Here is a 20,051-nt window from a genome sequence, read left to right on the forward strand (position 1 = left end):
CTCCACAGTGTACTGGCGGGGGAGGGGGTGATGGGACATGACAGGAACCCATGGGGGGTTTAGGGTGAGGGGGTCGATGGCAAGCTGTCAAACAGACAAAGTTGGTTGAAAGTACTGCAAAAGGCCATTGAGTACACCACGACAAAAGAGTTAGCCTGTATGTCTCAGAACTGTCTATCTTTACTGCCTATGATAGGTGAGTGATTGGTTGTGTCTCTCTGTGTGTGTCTGTAGGGCCTTGGAGCCCCCCAGAGTCCGTGTTGCTATTGAGTACTCAATTTATCTCTGCTGTTCCCTGATAAGGGCAGACGGCTGTATTAACCGACAAACCTACAATTCCCATGTGGCATCTCATCTCTACCCCACTGTTCAATTACACTGATAGAAGAAACTACATTTCCCATGAGGCATCACAGCAATGCCCCACCGCACAATTACCCTGTAATAGAAGAAACTGCATTTCCCATGGGGCATCATGTCTGCCTTCAGCACAATAGAAAAAACTACACATCCCCAAAGCACCTCATTTGTTCCTCTCGGCACAATTACACCAAAATGTAACTTCACTTGCACAAGGCATTTTCACCACAGAATAATTACACTGTAACCCATATATATATGTTTTTTACCTTTATTTAACTAGGCAAGTCAGTTAAGAACAAATTCTTATTTTCAATGACGGCCTTGGAACAGTGGGTTAATTGCCTTGTTCAGGGGCAGAACGACAGATTTGTACCTTGTCAGCTAGGGGATTCGATCTTACAACCTTTCGGTTACTAGTCTAACGCTCTAACCACTAGGCTACCTGCCGCCCCATATAACACCTACAAAGAAACTACACTATCCAGGAAGCACATCATCCGTCCTCTCATAATAAAATGTACACTGCAACTCCCCAAAACACTACATTTCCCACGAGGCAGCACATCCATCCCTTCACAGTAGTGCAATTTACCTACACGGCCAAAACAAAAATAATCTGTTGGGAAATAAACTACAGATCCCATGGGGCCTCTGATCTGCAGAACAGCACAGCAATTAAAAGCAAGTGTTGGTCTGTTCCCCAGCTCTCATACCCCTCTTCAGCTTGGGCTTCAAGCAGCAGTGTACGTCCTCTAAACTCTCAGGCTCCATCCACATCACAGCTGCTCTCCCACAGGCTGCCTTCTGCTCTCTCTCTCCCTCCCTCCCAAAACACACACTCCACACTCACATGCCTGCATCAGCACAAACACTGGAGCTAGCGACCCTAACACTGGAGATAACACAAACACACACTGGAGCTAACACCAAAGCCAAAACAACAATCCTAGCTCAAAGCGCTAGGTGAGTGTTGTGTATTAGCTTATGTCGCTACAAAGAGCCAAACAGGGCATAAAATGAACATCCGCCAAATGCGGGTAGATTTAGGTATTGTTTAGTAAATTGGCTCTACAGTGCGGGCATTACATTTACGAATAAAAAGTGAAAAAGTCAAGTATGAGCACGTGCGAAGAAAATGCTGAAGTAGCTGTTTTCATAGTATTTCTGCCATTTTGTTTCATAGCTGCTAATCACACAAATAAATATGAATCTATATCCCACCTCATGAAGCAACACTGCCTGGCAGGAGAGATTGTGCACTGTGATGATTCATTTTTGGAGGCGCTGCGCACAGGCATAAAAGTTGGTCAAATTTACTCGAAAGTCTACAAAGTGACTTTGTCCTCGTGTTTCTTGGTTATTTACATTGTTTTGTTCACAAGGTTGGCTGTTTTTAAATGGAAGTTTGAGTCTGCTGCTTCAACTGATGCAAAGAGATATTGTCTACTCAAAAATCTCTCACACACAGACCCGTGACAGGACTCCAGTGGCCTGGTTACCACGGTAACCTCCCACCCTGAACATTTTGTCTCATCTGATATGTTCTCGGGTCACAAAAAATAATAAATGTTTTGTTTTAGAAACATTAAGCATGGCTATCAGCGCGTGTATTTTTGTTTAGGTAATTATGGTGCAAAAATATTTTGGCTGATCAATTTTTCCATCTACCTGCCACAGTGGCTGGTGGACCAAAAAGTACATTTTAGGCAGTTAACCCACTGTTCCTTGGCCGTCATTGTAAATAAGAAGTTGTTCTTAACTGACTTGCCTAGTTAAATAAAGTTTAAAAATAAAAAAGGGAGAGTTAGCATTTGAAGCTAACTGTAACTATAGAACAAATGTTCTATTGAAAAGGACTAGGGATAATATACGAGGTTCATGCTACGTTGGTGATTGATAATTAGCAAGAGGCTTCTGTGTTTTGTAATTGATTGTTAATTAGCAAAAGGGGAGATGATTAGCTTGTAGAGCTAATGAACTTTTTCGCTCGATGACAGTGTTCGCTTAGCGCAGCCTGCTTGTGCGAGACGGGTTGGGAGTCAGTCAGTCATCTGACGTCGTCGCCTTTGGTTGGCCTACTTTTACTGTGGTGATCGAGCACCAAGATGGTGTCTGTACGACCATACTGGAACTTAATGGTTTTTAATAGACTGGAATGAATCACTTTTGTGTCAGATAGGTCTGTGTGTGTGTGTGGTGACAGTATGCTGTGAATGTGGCTGACAAGAGAATATTCTCTTGATGAAAGATGGTGAATGTACAGTTGAAGTCAGAAGTTTACATGCACCTTAGCCAAATACATTTAACTCAGTTTTTCAAAATTCCTGACATTTAATCCCTGTCTTAGGTCAGTTAGGATCACCACTTTATTTTAAGAATGTGAAATGTCAGAATAACAGGAGAGAATGATTTATTTCAGCTTTTATTTCTTTCATCACATCCCCAGTGGGTCAGAAGTTAACATACACTCAATTTGTATTTAGTAGCATTGCCTTTAAATTGTTTAACTTTGGTCAAATGTTTTGGGTAGCCTTCCACAAGCTTCCCACAATAAGTTGGGTGAATTTTGGCCCATTCCTCCTGACAGAGCTGGTGTCACTGAGTCAGGTTTGTAGGCCTCCTTGTTGTCCTTAAAACCTGTTATGGCTGCAAGGGGCAGTATTGAGTAGCCAGTTAAATCGTGCCCATTTCAAACCTCGTACTCAATTCTTGCTCGTACAATATGCATATTATTATTACTATTGGATAGAAAACACTCTCTAGTTTCTAAAACCGTTTGAATTATTTCTCTGAGTGAAACAGAAGTCATTCTGCAGCACACTTCCTGACCAGGAAGTGGAATGTCAGAAATCGATGCTCTGTTCAACTTCATGCCTATACATGGGCGTGATACGTAAGAGTCTACATACACTTCATACACCTTCCCCTGGTTGTCAAGAGGCGGTGAGAGAAAATTTTCCGTGTTTATCTTGGTCTGAGGTGGAATTAAAGCTCTTTGTTTGACGTGACCGTCCATTTCCTGTTTCTGGAGCGCGCGAAAGAGGACATGAATTTGCCTTCTGTTTTGCTCTCGTTATGGACGACTAACATCTCCGTCTTAGATTTTATTTGATACATGTGACCATATCATCGTAACGTATGTTTTTTCAATATAGTTTAATCAGATTATTGAAAATTTTCCGGGAGTTTTGCCGTGTTCCGTTCTCTGACTTTGTTGACGTTGGAGTGATCCGTGCCACTTGGCAAGTGCCCATGCTAAATGAAGAGGGATATTTGCCGTTCCTGATCAAAACAACGACTGTTCTGGACAAAGGACACCTTGTCCAACATTCTGACGGAAGATCACCAAAAGTAAGAAACATTTTATGATGCTATTTCTAATATCTGTCGTGCATGTGAACTGGTCGTGGGCGCCCAAGTGTTTCTGGCTATTGTGGCTACGCTAATATAACGCTACATTTTGTTTTCGCTGTAAAACATTTAATAAATCGGAAATATTGTCTGGAATCACAAGATGCCTGTCTTTCAATTGCTGTACACTATGTATTTTTCAGAAATGTTTTATGATGAGTAATTAGGTATTTGACGTTGGTGTCTGTAAATATTATGGCTGCTTTCGGTGCAATTTCTGATTGTAGCTGAAATGTAAACTATGATTTATACCTGAAATATGCAAATTTTTCGAACAAAACATATGCTATACAATAAATATGTTATCAGACTGTCATCTGATGAAGTTGTTTCTTGGTTAGTGGCTATTTATATCTTTATTTGGTCGAATTTGTGATAGCTACTGATGGAGTAAAAAACTGATGGAGTAAGAATAGTGGTGTCTTTTGCTAACGTGGTTAGCTAATAGATTTACATATTGTGTCTTCCCTGTAAAACATTTTAAAAATCGGACATGTTGGCTTGATTCACAAGATGTGTACCTTTCATATGCTGTATTGGACTTGTTAATGTGTGAAAGTTAAATATTTAAAAAAAAATATATTTTGAATTTCGCGCCCTGCACTTGAGCTGGATGTTGTCATAAGTGTACCGGTGTCGGGCTGCACCCCAAACAGGTTAAGCCATATTTCCACTTTGGAAGTATGCTTGGGATCATTGTCCATTTGGAAGACCCACTTGCAACCACGCTTTAATTTCCTTACTGATGTCATGAGATGTTGCGTCAATATATCATTTTTCTCCCTCATGATGCCATCTATTTTGTGAAGTGCAACAGTCCCTCCTGCAGCAAAGCACCCCCACAACATGATGCCGCCACCCCGTGCTTCACGGTTGGGATGGTGTTCTTCGGCTTGCAAGCATCCCCCTTTTTCCTCCAAACATAACGATGGTCATTGTGGCCAAACAGTTCTATTTTTGTTTCATCAGACCAGAGGACATTTCTCCAAAAAGTACGATCTTTGTCCCCATGTGCAGCTGCAAACCGTAGTCTGGCTTTTTTATGGCGGTTTTGGAGCAGTGGCTTCTTCCTTGCTGAGCGGCCTTTCAGGTTATGCCAATATAGGACTCGTTTTACTGTGGATATAGATACTTTTGTACCTGTTTCCTCCAGCATCTTCACAAGGTCCTTTGCTGTTGTTCTGGGATTGATTTGCACTTTTCGCACCAAAGTACGTTCAACTCTAGGAGACAGAACGCGTCTCCTTCCTGAGCGGTATGACGGCTGCGTGGACCCATGGTGTTTATACTTGCGTACTATTGTTTGTACAGATGAACATGGTACCTTCAGGCGTTTGGAAATTGCTCCCAAGGATGAACCAGACTTGTGGTCTACAATTTTTTTCTGAGGTCTTGGCTGATTTCTTTTGATTTCCCCATGATGTCAAGCAAAGAGACACTGAGTTTGAAGGTAGGCCTTGAAATACATCCACAGGTGCAACTCCAATTGACTCAAATTATGTCAATTAGCCTATCAGAAGCTTCTAAAGCCATGACATCATTTTCTGGACTTTTCCAAGCGGTTTAAAGGCACAGTCAACTTAGTGTATGTAAACTTCTGACCCACTGGAATTGTGATACAGTGAATTATAAGTGAAATAATCTGTCTGTAAACAATTGTTGTAAAAATTACTTGTCATGCACAAAGTAGAATTTCGAACCGACTTGCCAAAACTATAGTTTGGTGGTTGAAAAATGAGTTTTAATGACTCCAAACTAAGTGTATGTAAACTTCCGACTTCAACTGTATATGTGTGAGAGAGAAAGACATACAGAAAATGAGAGAGTTAAAGGGAGAGTAAGAGAGAGCGCGCGACAGAGGGACATGCAGACAGTAAAAGACAGAGAGAGAGATTAGGTCCCAATCCAGTGCAATAAGATAAAAAGTGTTTACTGTGCAAAAGTGTGAGGAGGAAAAGGTCCCATTGATTGTGGTGTTATCCACTGTCATTGATCTGGCAGACAGACAGCAGATGCAGCGTGGCAGTTATGGGGACGGGTCTGGTAGTTATGGGGATGGGTCTGGTAGTTAATAACTTCTCTAGGGTAGGGGGCAGCATTCGTAATTTTGGATGAAATGCATGCCAAAATTAAACTGCCTGCTTCTCGGGCCCAGAAGATATGATATGCATATAACTGGTAGATTTGGATAAAAAACACTCCAAAGTTTCCAAAACTGTTAAAATAGTGTCTGTGAGTATAACAGAACTCATTTGGCAGATGAAAACCTGAGAAAAATCCAATCAGGAAGTAGTTGTTTTTTTGGTGTTGTAGTTTTCTATTCAATGCCATTACAGTACCCATTGACTTAGGAGTCAAATTGCAGTTTCTATGCCTTCCACTAGATGTCAACAGTCTTTAGAAATTGTTTCAGGCTTGTATTCTGAAAAATTAGGAAGTAAGAGCAGTCTGAATGAGGGGACCCTAAAGTGTCACAGAGCTTTTTCATGCGCGCGACCGAGAGAGTGTGTTTCTTGTTTACCTTTTAAATTGACGGCGTTATTGTCCGGTTGAAATATTATCGATTATTTAGGCTAAAAACAACCTGAGGATTGAATATAAACATCGTTTGACATGTTTCTATGAACTTTACGGATACAATTTGCATTTTTTGTCTGCCTGTTGTGACTGCGTTTGAGCCTGTGGATTACTGAAGAAAACGCGAACAAAACAGAGGTTTTTGGATATAAAGAGACTTTATCGAACAAAAGGAACATTTATTGAGTAAATGAATGTCTGCTGAGTGCAACCATATGAAGATCATCAAAGGTAAGGGATTAATTTTATCTCTATTTCTGACTTGTGTAACTGTTCTACTTGGCTGGTTACTGTTTGTAATGATTTGTCTAGTGGGCTATGTTCTCAAATAATCGTAAGGTATGCTTTCAGCCGTAAAGCATTTTTTAAATCTGACACCGTGGTTGGATTCACAAGAAGTTAATCTTTAAACCTATGTAAAATATGTTTTGTTTTCTGAATTTTTATAATGAGTATTTCTTTTTGAATTTGGCACCCAGCAGTTTCACTGGCTGTTGAAGAGGTGGGACGCTAACGTCTCACGTACCCAAGAGAGGTTAAAGGGACGGGCCTGGTAGTTAAAGGGATGGGTCTACTCAAATCAAAAAGAGTATTGGTCACGTACAGAGATTTGCAGATGTTATCGCAGGTGTATCAAAATGCATGTGTTTCTAGCTCCAACAGTGAAGCAATAGTACCTAGTAAAAAGAAAGAAATGAAGAAATATCAGAACGAGCAATGTTATAAATATGTATATATACAGTATATATGATGTGTGTGTAGACAGTATGGACAGTATATGAATAGAAAAGGTGTGTACAGCAGTAGTTATATAGGATGATCCATGACTACAATACAGTATATATAGTGGTGACTATTTAACAGTCTGATGGCCTGGAGATAGAAGCTGTTTTTCAGTCTCTCGGTCCCAGCTTTGATGCACCTGTACGGTTTCCTCCTCCTAGAGTTTAGCGGGGTGAACAGACCGTGGCTCAGGTGGCCTTGATGATCTCCTTGATGATGTCCTTGATGATGTCCTTGGCCTTCCTGTGACACTGGGTGCTGTAGATGTCCTGGAAAGCAGGCAGTGTGCCCTGATGATGCGTTGGGCTGACCGCAGCACCCTCTAGAGATCCCTGTGGTTGCAGACGATGAAATAGCTGTGGTGATACAGCCCGACAGGATGCTCTCAATGGTGCATCTGTAGAAGTTTGTGAGGGTTTAGGGGCCAAGCCGGATTTCTTCAGCCTCCTGAGGTTAAAAAGGCGCTGTTGTGCCTTCTTCACCAAACTGAATGTGTGACGGGACCACTTCAGGTGCTCTCTCTGCTGTCTCCTGTAGTCCACGATCAACTCCTTAGTTTTGTTGACGTTGAGTTGAGGTTATTTTCCTGGCACCACTCCGCCAGGGCTCTCACCTCCTCCCTCTAGGCTGATTGAGTTGGAGACGTGCGTGGCCACGCAGTCATGGGTGATCAGGGAGTACAGCAGGGGGCTGAGCATGAACTCCTGTGGGGCCCCCATGTTGAGGATCAATGTGACAGGTGTTGTTGCCTACCTTCACCACTTAGGGTCAGCCCGTCAGGAAGTCCAGGACCCAGTTCAACATGGAGGAGTTCAGAACCAGGGCCCTGAGTTTAGTGATGAGCTTGGAGGGCACTATGGTGTTGAATGCTGAGCTGTATTCAATGAACAGCATTTTACATTCTTACATTGGGGTAATATGTGAATTGTAGTGGGTCTAGGGTGACGGTAAGGTGGAGGTGATATGATCCTTAACTAGCCTCTCAAAGCACTTCATGATGACAGAGGTGAGTACTACGGGGCGATAGTCATTTAGTTGAGTTACCTTCGCTTTCTTGGGTACAGGAACAATGGTGGACATCTTGAAGCAAGTGGGGACAATGGACTGTGATATGGATAGAATCAACATGTCCATAAACACTCCAGCCAGCTGGTTTGCCCATGGACGGAGCTTGGCAGCTCGAGCCGTCAGTATCTATAATACGTGATTGTCTAAGGTCCCTGCCACATACAGTACGTCTCTTGTCTGAGCCGTTGAATTGATTCCCCCGTAACACACACTTTTCCCCACCATCCCCGCCTCAACACATACACCCCCCCATAGAATTATGTTATCAAAGGGAGGCATGAAGCAGAATGTGGGAGGGGGGCTGAGGGAGAGGCCAGGGTTGGGTTAAGACAGAGCGGAAATAATCAGCATTAACAGCGTTTTAAATCACATCTCATTTAGAATGAAAGGTCTGATCCACCGCCGTTTGCTTTAATTCCTGTGGATTATAATTCATCATGGCGGCGCTCTCAAAGACATGCAAATTCATGCAAATTCTGGATGCTAGCACCTTGCCTTCCAATATTGCTGTGCGCAACCTCTCTTTGGGCTAGGTGAGATAGACAGGATGAAGAGCAAGAGAGGGATGGAAGGAGAAACATGACGAGGAGAAGAGAGGGGGATGGAAGGAGAGACAGGACTAGGAGAAGAGAGAGAGGGATGGAAGGAAAGACAGGACTAGGAGAAGAGAGATGGATGGAAGGAGAGACAGGACTAGGAGAAGAGAGAGAGGGATGGAAGGAAAGACAGGACTAGGAGAAGAGAGATGGATGGAAGGAGAGACAGGACTAGGAGAAGAGAGAGAGGGATGGAAGGAGAGACAGGACTAGGAGAAGAGAGAGAGGGATGGAAGGAGAGACAGGACTAGGAGAAGAGAGAGGGATGGAAGGAGAGACAGGACTAGGAGAAGAGGGAGATGGATGAGAAGGAAAATGGAGAAGGGGAGGTCGAGCGAGAGACGGGAAGATGGAAGGAGAGGCAGAGAGAAGGTGAGCATAGGAGAGATGGATGGAGAGAGAGGGAGGGAGAGCAAATGGAAAGAGGGAGTGAGAGAGACATTAAAAGGGATGGGAGGAGCGAGTGAGTGCTCAGTGTGCGGGTGGCGGTGTGCCAGGGGTGGCAGAGTGCCACTCTCGCCCGACAGAGTAGGGAGGGGGGGTTAGTGCCAGGGCTCTCCCTAAAGATGTCCTCCCATGCCAGCATGCCTGAGGGGCGAAGGCTTGAGAGAGAGGGGAGACAGGAGGGGAGAGAAGAGGGGAAGGCATGTTCTCCATCACCCAACCACACACACACCACATGGTTTAAGGCTCTGAGGCAATGACCGGCGGAGGAGGTGTGTGTATGTATGTGTGTCTGAGTGTGTGTGCGATAGTGTGTTTGTGTCAGGCTAAGGGGGAGGACCAGCCGTCGGCCCTGCCAAAGCTGTTGGAGTTAGTGAGTTCTACAGGGAGTTCCTGACTCATTTCAGGATATGAAAGGAGAGAGCTCAGCAGTTCATACAGACTGCCTCCTGTCTGCATTCATCTGCTCTTCAGCCTGACACACTCTCACACTCTCCACCCGACAGTAGAGTAGCTTGGGCGGGTGATGTACTATCTCCACCCGACAGTAGAGTAGCTTGGGAGGGTGATGTACTATCTCCACCCGACAGTAGAGTAGCTTGGGAGGGTGATGTACTATCTCCACCCGACAGTAGAGTAGCTTGGGATAGGTGATGTACTGTCTCCACCCGACAGTAGAGTAGCTTGGGCGGGTGATGTACTATCTCCACCCGACAGTAGAGTAGCTTGGGAGGGTGATGTACTATCTCCACCCGACAGTAGAGTAGCTTGGGAGGGTGATGTACTATCTCCACCCGACAGTAGAGTAGCTTGGGATAGGTGATGTACTGTCTCCACCCGACAGTAGAGTAGCTTGGGAGGGTGATGTACTATCTCCACCGACAGTAGAGTAGCTTGGGAGGGTGATGTACTATCTCCACCGACAGTAGAGTAGCTTGGGAGGGTGATGCACTATCTCCACCGACAGTAGAGTAGCTTGGGCGGGTGATGTACTATCTCCACCCGACAGTAGAGTAGCTTGGGCGGGTGATGTACGATCTCCACCCGACAGTAGAGTAGCTTGGGAGGGTGATGTACTATCTCCACCCGACAGTAGAGTAGCTTGGGAGGGTGATGTACTATCTCCACCCGACAGTAGAGTAGCTTGGGAGGGTGATGTACTATCTCCACCGACAGTAGAGTAGCTTGGGAGGGTGATGTACTATCTCCACCGACAGTAGAGTAGCTTGGGAGGGTGATGCACTATCTCCACCGACAGTAGAGTAGCTTGGGCGGGTGATGTACTATCTCCACCGACAGTAGAGTAGCTTGGGAGGGTGATGCACTATCTCCACCGACAGTAGAGTAGCTTGGGCGGGTGATGTACTATCTCCACCCGACAGTAGAGTAGCTTGGGCGGGTGATGTATGATCTCCACCCGACAGTAGAGTAGCTTGGGAGGGTGATGTACTATCTCCACCGACAGTAGAGTAGCTTGGGAGGGTGATGTACTATCTCCACCCGACAGTAGAGTAGCTTGGGCGGGTGATGTACTATCTCCACCGACAGTAGAGTAACTTGGGCGGGTGATGTACTATCTCGACCGGCAGTAGAGTAGCTTGGGCGGGTGATGTACTATCTCCACCCGACAGTAGAGTAGCTTGGGAGGGTGATGTACTATCTCCACCCGACAGTAGAGTAGCTTGGGCGGGTGATGTACTATCTCCACCGACAGTAGAGTAGCTTGGGCGGGTGATGTACTATCTCCACCGACAGTAGAGTAGCTTGGGCGGGTGATGTACTATCTCCACCGACAGTAGAGTAGCTTGGGCGGGTGATGTACGATCTCCACCCGACAGTAGAGTAGCTTGGGAGGGTGATGTACTCTCTCCACCCGACAGTAGAGTAGCTTGGGAGGGTGATGTACTATCTGGATACACTGTTGAGCTCTACTACAGTACCACCAGTGAGAGGTACAGGAGTGTGTGATCCAGTCTGAATGAATATTAGCTCAGTAAGATACTGTGTGTGTGTGTGTGTGTGTACACATGATGTGTGACAGGAGTGGGTGATCCAGTCTGAATGAATATTAGCTCAGTAAGATACTGTGTGTGTACACATGATGTGTGACAGGAGTGTGTGATCCAGTCTGAATGAATATTAGCTCAGTAAGATACTGTGTGTGTGTGTACACATGATGTGTGACAGGAGTGTGTGATCCAGTCTGAATGAATATTAGCTCAGTAAGATACTGTGTGTATGTGTACACATGATGTGTGACAGGAGTGTGTGATCCAGTCTGAATGAATATCAGCTCCGTCCTGTTGGAATATCAATCCCCAGCAATATGTGTTTGTATGTAATAAGCCGATGCTGTGTCATTAATCATTGACAATATGCAGGCCAGTAGCTTTCATCTGATCACACATTAGCCAATGCAATACACCTGAGACGTATTCCAGATCCCTGACTGAACTAAAGCAAACAGACGGCTGTTCTGATGCTATAGTAACCTGATATGCAATAACATACTAACCTCTCATTTGAAATGTAATACCTGTGAATATACATATGTCTATGTCATCACTATGTATTCATGTAATATCCATAGAATGGTAAACTGATTTCTATGGTAATATCAACCACCTTCATATAATGGCATCATGTCTATGTATTACTGTGTAGGCCGCATACTAAGCGACAACTAGCCTATGCAATAACGTGTATGTATTACTGTGTAGGCCGAATACTAAGCGACAACTAGCCTATGCAATAACGTGTATGTATTACTGTGTAGGCCGCATACTAAGCGACAACTAGCCTATGCAATAACGTGTGTGGGCTCTTCAGCTAGTTTAGTCCTTTGCGTTGGGAGGCCTCTAGCTAACTGCCCGTCACGGCTCTGCGCTCTTAAAGTTAGCCACTCTGGCCCTGCAGTGATGCATGCCTGGTTTTACTGCGCCTGACTCAGATCGCACTCTCCCTCTCTCAGCTCTTTATCTTCCCCTCCACACCTCCTCTGGCTGGCTCCCGCCTTCTCTCTCTCTCTCTCTCTCTCTCTCTCTCTCTCTCTCTCTCTCTCTCTCTCTCTCTCTCTCTCTCTCTCTCTCTCTCTCTCTCTCTCTCTCTCTCTCTCTCTCTCTCTATATATCTATCTCTCTCACTCTCTCCATTATTTTCTCCCCTTCTCTCTCTATATCTATCCCTCTCACTCTCCCCATTATTTTCTCCCCTTCTCTCTCTATATCTATCCCCCTCACTCTCTCCATTATTTTCTCCCCTTCTCTCTCTATATCTATCCCTCTCAGGAGGGACAAAACGGTGTTTGTTGTTGTAATATCACAAACGGATGTGGGAGTTTCACCACTAAGCATTCCAGCTTTAAACATTTAATAATAAAGGCCATTTGAGGAAATGGAAGCTGAGCTCAGTTAGTGGTCAGTCTTTAGCTGACAGAGGAGTTTGTTTGCCAGGGGGACTTTAAAGTGATAAGGTAGAAGGCCTTCAGGGTGCTTTCACCTGTCTAGCCCCCCCCCCCTCTTTTAGACTATTAAAACTATACAACTTTAGACTGTATCAATGAAATAGATGCACCCAGAGCCTTCACATCAGTCTGAACAGCATCGTTTCAGAGAGAGCAGCACGGGAGACATGACCAGCATAAGACAAACAGGCCTGAAAGACTGCATGGCTCTATTAGCCTGTTTCAGTGGACAGCAGGGTTCAGACTGCATGGCTCTATTAGCCTGTTTCAGTGGACAGCAGGGTTCAGACTGCATGACTCTATTAGCCTGTTTCAGTGGACAGCAGGGTTCAGACTGCATGGCTCTATTAGCCTGTTTCAGTGGACAGCAGGGTTCAGACTGCATGGCTCTATTAGCCTGTTTCAGTGGACAGCAGGGTTCAGACTGCATGGCTCTATTAGCCTGTTTCAGTGGACAGCAGGGTTCAGACTGCATGGCTCTATTAGCCTGTTTCAGTGGACAGCAGGGTTCAGACTGCATGGCTCTATTAGCCTGTTTCAGTGGACAGCAGGGTTCAGACTGCATGGCTCTATTAGCCTGTTTCAGTGGACAGCAGGGTTCAGACTGCATGGCTCTATTAGCCTGTTTCAGTGGACAGCAGGGTTCAGACTGCATGGCTCTATTAGCCTGTTTCAGTGGACAGCAGGGTTCAGACTGCATGGCTCTATTAGCCTGTTTCAGTGGACAGCAGGGTTCAGACTGCATGGCTCTATTAGCCTGTTTCAGTGGACAGCAGGGTTCAGACTGCATGGCTCTATTAGCCTGTTTCAGTGGACAGCAGGGTTCAGACTGCATGGCTCTATTAGCCTGTTTCAGTGGACAGCAGGGTTCAGACTGCATGGCTCTATTAGCCTGTTTCAGTGGACAGCAGGGTTCAGACTGCATGGCTCTATTAGCCTGTTTCAGTGGACAGCAGGGTTCAGACTGCATGGCTCTATTAGCCTGTTTCAGTGGACAGCAGGGTTCAGACTGCATGGCTCTATTAGCCTGTTTCAGTGGACAGCAGGGTTCAGACTGCATGGCTCTATTAGCCTGTTTCAGTGGACAGCAGGGTTCAGACTGCATGGCTCTATTAGCCTGTTTCAGTGGACAGCAGGGTTCAGACTGCATGGCTCTATTAGCCTGTTTCAGTGGACAGCAGGGTTCAGACTGCATGGCTCTATTAGCCTGTTTCAGTGGACAGCAGGGTTCAGACTGCATGGCTCTATTAGCCTGTTTCAGTGGACAGCAGGGTTCAGACTGCATGGCTCTATTAGCCTGTTTCAGTGGACAGCAGGGTTCAGACTGCATGGCTCTATTAGCCTGTTTCAGTGGACAGCAGGGTTCAGACTGCATGGCTCTATTAGCCTGTTTCAGTGGACAGCAGGGTTCAGACTGCATGGCTCTATTAGCCTGTTTCAGTGGACAGCAGGGTTCAGACTGCATGGCTCTATTAGCCTGTTTCAGTGGACAGCAGGGTTCAGACTGCATGGCTCTATTAGCCTGTTTCAGTGGACAGCAGGGTTCAGACTGCATGGCTCTATACGCCTGTTTCAGTGGACAGCAGGGTTCAGACTGCATGGCTCTATACGCCTGTTTCAGTGGACAGCAGGGTTCAGACTGCATGGCTCTATACGCCTGTTTCAGTGGACAGCAGGGTTCAGACTGCATGGCTCTATACGCCTGTTTCAGTGGACAGCAGGGTTCAGACTGCATGACTCTATTAGCCTGTTTCAGTGGACAGCAGGGTTCAGACTGCATGGCGCTATTAGCCTGTTTCAGTGGACAGCAGGGTTCAGACTGCATGGCTCTATTAGCCTGTTTCAGTGGACAGCAGGGTTCAGACTGCATGACTCTATTAGCCTGTTTCAGTGGACAGCAGGGTTCAGACTGCATGGCTCTATTAGCCTGTTTCAGTGGACAGCAGGGTTCAGACTGCATGGCTCTATTAGCCTGTTTCAGTGGACAGCAGGGTTCAGACTGCATGGCTCTATTAGCCTGTTTCAGTGGACAGCAGGGTTCAGACTGCATGGCTCTATTAGCCTGTTTCAGTGGACAGCAGGGTTCAGACTGCATGGCTCTATTAGCCTGTTTCAGTGGACAGCAGGGTTCAGACTGCATGGCTCTATTAGCCTGTTTCAGTGGACAGCAGGGTTCAGACTGCATGGCTCTATTAGCCTGTTTCAGTGGACAGCAGGGTTCAGACTGCATGGCTCTATTAGCCTGTTTCAGTGGACAGCAGGGTTCAGACTGCATGGCTCTATTAGCCTGTTTCAGTGGACAGCAGGGTTCAGACTGCATGGCTCTATTAGCCTGTTTCAGTGGACAGCAGGGTTCAGACTGCATGGCTCTATTAGCCTGTTTCAGTGGACAGCAGGGTTCAGACTGCATGGCTCTATTAGCCTGTTTCAGTGGACAGCAGGGTTCAGACTGCATGGCTCTATTAGCCTGTTTCAGTGGACAGCAGGGTTCAGACTGCATGGCTCTATTAGCCTGTTTCAGTGGACAGCAGGGTTCAGACTGCATGGCTCTATTAGCCTGTTTCAGTGGACAGCAGGGTTCAGACTGCATGGCTCTATTAGCCTGTTTCAGTGGACAGCAGGGTTCAGACTGCATGGCTCTATTAGCCTGTTTCAGTGGACAGCAGGGTTCAGACTGCATGGCTCTATTAGCCTGTTTCAGTGGACAGCAGGGTTCAGACTGCATGGCTCTATTAGCCTGTTTCAGTGGACAGCAGGGTTCAGACTGCATGGCTCTATTAGCCTGTTTCAGTGGACAGCAGGGTTCAGACTGCATGGCTCTATTAGCCTGTTTCAGTGGACAGCAGGGTTCAGACTGCATGGCTCTATTAGCCTGTTTCAGTGGACAGCAGGGTTCAGACTGCATGGCTCTATACGCCTGTTTCAGTGGACAGCAGGGTTCAGACTGCATGGCTCTATACGCCTGTTTCAGTGGACAGCAGGGTTCAGACTGCATGGCTCTATACGCCTGTTTCAGTGGACAGCAGGGTTCAGACTGCATGACTCTATTAGCCTGTTTCAGTGGACAGCAGGGTTCAGACTGCATGGCGCTATTAGCCTGTTTCAGTGGACAGCAGGGTTCAGACTGCATGGCTCTATTAGCCTGTTTCAGTGGACAGCAGGGTTCAGACTGCATGACTCTATTAGCCTGTTTCAGTGGACAGCAGGGTTCAGACTGCATGGCTCTATTAGCCTGTTTCAGTGGACAGCAGAGTTCAGACTGCATGGCTCTATTAGCCTGTTTCAGTGGACAGCAGGGTTCAGACTGCATGGCTCTATTAGCCTGTTTCAGTGGACAGCAGGGTTCAGACTGCATGGCTCTATTAGCCTGTTTCAGTGGACAGCAGGGTTCAGACTGCATGGCTCTATACGCCTGTTTCAGTGGACAGCAGGGTTCAGACTGCATGACTATTAGCCTGTTTCAGTGGACAGCAGGGTTCAGACTGCATGGCGCTATTAGCCTGTTTCAGTGGACAGCAGGGTTCAGACTGCATGGCTCTATACGCCTGTTTCAGTGGACAGCAGGGTTCAGACTGCATGGCTCTATACGCCTGTTTCAGTGGACAGCAGGGTTCAGACTGCATGGCTCTATACGCCTGTTTCAGTGGACAGCAGGGTTCAGACTGCATGACTCTATTAGCCTGTTTCAGTGGACAGCAGGGTTCAGACTGCATGACTCTATTAGCCTGTTTCAGTGGACAGCAGGGTTCAGACTGCATGGCTCTATTAGCCTGTTTCAGTGGACAGCAGGGTTCAGACTGCATGGCTCTATACGCCTGTTTCAGTGGACAGCAGGGTTCAGACTGCATGACTATTAGCCTGTTTCAGTGGACAGCAGGGTTCAGACTGCATGGCGCTATTAGCCTGTTTCAGTGGACAGCAGGGTTCAGACTGCATGGCTCTATACGCCTGTTTCAGTGGACAGCAGGGTTCAGACTGCATGGCTCTATACGCCTGTTTCAGTGGACAGCAGGGTTCAGACTGCATGGCTCTATTAGCCTGTTTCAGTGGACAGCAGGGTTCAGACTGCATGGCTCTATTAGCCTGTTTCAGTGGACAGCAGGGTTCAGACTGCATGACTCTATTAGCCTGTTTCAGTGGACAGCTGGGTTTTAATCACTGCTCTGACTCTGTTCCAGTGGCTCGTTTCAACTCAATACTGTTTACAGTCTCAGTGGCCCAAAGAGGTCAAAGGTGAGCACCCTGGCGACAAATACACACTATACAGTTACTTATTGACTGACGTGGGCTGACTTAAGTGTCTTTCAATGGGTTGTAAAACTTTAGTGGTGGTATAGGGAAACAAGGGTGATTAAGTCTACAATTCTGTGTGGTGTGTGGGTGTGTTGGTATGCATTCATATGTTTATGAGTGTTTGTGAACGTGTGTGTGCCAATGTGTACCGAAATGACAGAGTGGAGTAATGTCGGGGCGCGTAGGAGCGTAATTACACCAGGAATAAATATCACTTTTCTGCCTTTATCTTTCATTCACAGAGAGGCTTGGAGTGTGCCAGTTGAATTAGCATAATGAGGGAAGGCAAACGAGCTGCACTTCATGACATTACAAAATGGCCGCCGTCAGAGGGGCCTGTCCTGCTGAGAGCTAGACGTACTGAGAGGAGCGGAGAGATGGATCGCTTCAGATCGGTCTTCATTTTGGATTACTAAACACGTCAGCATTTAGCCAAATGCTAGCACTTATTCATAGCAAAAACACTGACCTGTTAGCATGGTAGCGTAAGGCTAACAGCCTTGCTGAAATAGACTAGACCCTTCACAGCCAGCCAGTCACATACACTGTCACCCAGTATCACGTTTTGGCCCTGACAAGTCACTATGACCTGAAAACGTCTGGCACATGTCAGCGTAACCTTTTCTCAACTCTAACGCCAATACATTTGGCCCAATGCTAGCACTGGTACATATGCTAGCACTGGTACATACAACACATCTGTTTTGGCCATAGTGCCCTGACAAAGTCATTATAAAACTGAAAACTTAAGGTAAACATGACTTTCATTTCTCTGCGAATTCCACCAAGGCGGCCATTTTCCTACCATTTTCTGCAGGTGCTTCTCTTTCCGCACGTCCACCATGACCATGCCCTCCTTGACCAGGCTGAGGCCCACGTCGTCCTTGGAGTCGGCGAACTGCAGTGTGACGTGGGGGCAGGTGACGCCGCTGTGCTCCACGTTGAGCAGACACTGGGTGTTCTGGATGTCCCGCACCAGACTGTCCACCACGTCAGCACGCGCATCCTCCTAACGGGGGTGGAAGAGGAGGAGAAGGGAGGTCAAGGGGTTAGGCCACCCTGCTGGAGGCTGTTGAGCCGGAACAGTTTATCCTGAAATCTTTAGTCCTCTGATAAAAGGGATTCATATTGTGCTCAGAGAGCGAGACAAGGAAGCCAATTAGGAGTATTGAGGAGCAATAAGACACGCCCCGCCATGGCTTTAAAAAACAGGGATCAATTGAGTTCACCCCAACATTCCCCATTCATCACTGCTCTGACCCTCTTGCTTGCTCTCCTTCCTCTCCTCCTCCCTCCATGCCTCTTGCCCTGGTCCTGTCTCCATGGCAACCCCGAGCAAGCTGCCCTTGGGGTGTGAATGTGGTGTGTGTCTCTGTGTGTGTATGTGTGGAGAGGGACGCTGAGTGTTCAAGGGGGAAAAGTGAGGGGCTTTTTGTTTCTTCTTCTTCCTGTGGTCAGCTTGTCACACACTCCGCGGGGGAGCTCAGGGCGAGAGAGGGAGGGAGAGGTGGTGAGAGAGATGGATAGAGGGAGAAAGAGAGCCAAGTGGACTGGGTGAGAAAGAGAGAGGGAGAGGAGGAGAGAGAGCCAAGTGGACAGGGTGGGAATATACAATATGAATGAGGGCCTTCTGCTGAGTGGGACAGGACACTAACAGGGCCTTCTGCTGAGTGGGACAGGACACTAACAGGGCCTTCTGCTGAGTGGGACAGGACACTAACAGGGCCTTCTGCTGAGTGGGACAGGACACTAACAGGGCCTTCTGCTGAGTGGGACAGGACACTAACAGGGCCTTCTGCTGAGTGGGACAGGACACTAACAGGGCCTTCTGCTGAGTGGGACAGGACACTAACAGGGCCTTCTGCTGAGTGGGACAGGACACTGTAACAAGGTTAGCACTAGCACGCGCCTGAAATGGAACAGTGTGTGGATGGTCATAACTATGCATTCAACTATATATGCTAACAGAGGAGAATGTATTATATATCTTTAACTTATATGCATGTATTAACATGAATATGTGTCTAAGTGAATGACTGACTGTGTGTGTTTCTGTCTGTGTGGCCACTGGCCAGTGTGAGTCACAGCAGGTGAGTGAGTGACCAGGCAGCACCCTCTCTACTCCAGGTGGCAGGGCAGAGAGGACATCAGGGGAGAAACGCTGTCACCACTAGTAACAGGCCCAGAGAGAGAGGGAGAGGAAAAACCCACAGAGAGCGAGAGAGAGAGAGAGCAAGAGAGATTGAGAGGGAGAGAGATTGAGAGGGAGAGAGATTGAGAGGGAGAGAGATTGAGAGGGAGAGATCTGACCAGAGATTTAGGGACTGAGAAGAAAAGAGAAGAGAAATATTAGCTGAAAGAGAGAGGATATAAAGAAGATGGGTAAGTACCCCTGAGATAAAGAAAACATTTGCTTTGGCAATGTAAACATATTTTCCCCATTCCAATAAAGCTCCTTGAATTGAATAGAATAAAGAAAACAGGAACCAAACAAGAGCCAACAGAGGTAGAGAGACAGAGAGAGAGAGAGAGACAGAAAGAGGGAGGTAGATAAAGAAAGGGAAATGGTGAAAGAGACAGATCAAATGAAAGAGCGGTAGAAAGACAAAGGTGGAGAGAGAAAAAGGGGGAGAGCGAGTTAGAGAGGTAGAGAGCTATGTCAGCTGTAGAGAGTGGAGGTGAGGCTGAGGCCTGGGCGGACAGATGGTCCACATCACCCTGCTGCAGCCTCACACTGACTCAGGGGAGGGGGACAGCACACACACCTTGAACCCAGACACACTCGAAAATAAACAAATATACATATTGGGTAAGGACACACACATTACAAACACACGCATGGACACGCGTGATCACCACTCAGACAAACCATGTGTTTTGATCTTAGCTATGTGGTCCCCACTCAGACAAACCATGTGTTTTGATCTTAGCTATGTGATCCCCACTCAGACAAACCATGTGTTTTGATCTTAGCTATGTGATCCCCACTCAGACAAACCATGTGTTTTGATCTTAGCTATGTGATCCCCACTCAGACAAACCATGTGTTTTGA

General features: G+C 46.6%; 1 protein-coding gene across 1 annotated transcript in view; it reads right to left on the reverse strand.

The window, feature by feature from the left end:
- snd1 (staphylococcal nuclease and tudor domain containing 1) overlaps positions 1-20,051 on the reverse strand; it is a 312,352-nt gene that overhangs the window by 19,375 nt on the left and 272,926 nt on the right. The window contains exon 22 of the mRNA XM_038996705.1: positions 17,804-18,007. Within this exon, the coding sequence (XP_038852633.1) occupies positions 17,804-18,007 (204 nt within the window). The remainder of the gene's footprint in view (positions 1-17,803; positions 18,008-20,051) is intronic.

This window comes from Salvelinus namaycush, chromosome 6, assembly GCF_016432855.1.
Source record: "Salvelinus namaycush isolate Seneca chromosome 6, SaNama_1.0, whole genome shotgun sequence".
Lineage (NCBI taxonomy): Eukaryota > Metazoa > Chordata > Actinopteri > Salmoniformes > Salmonidae > Salvelinus > Salvelinus namaycush.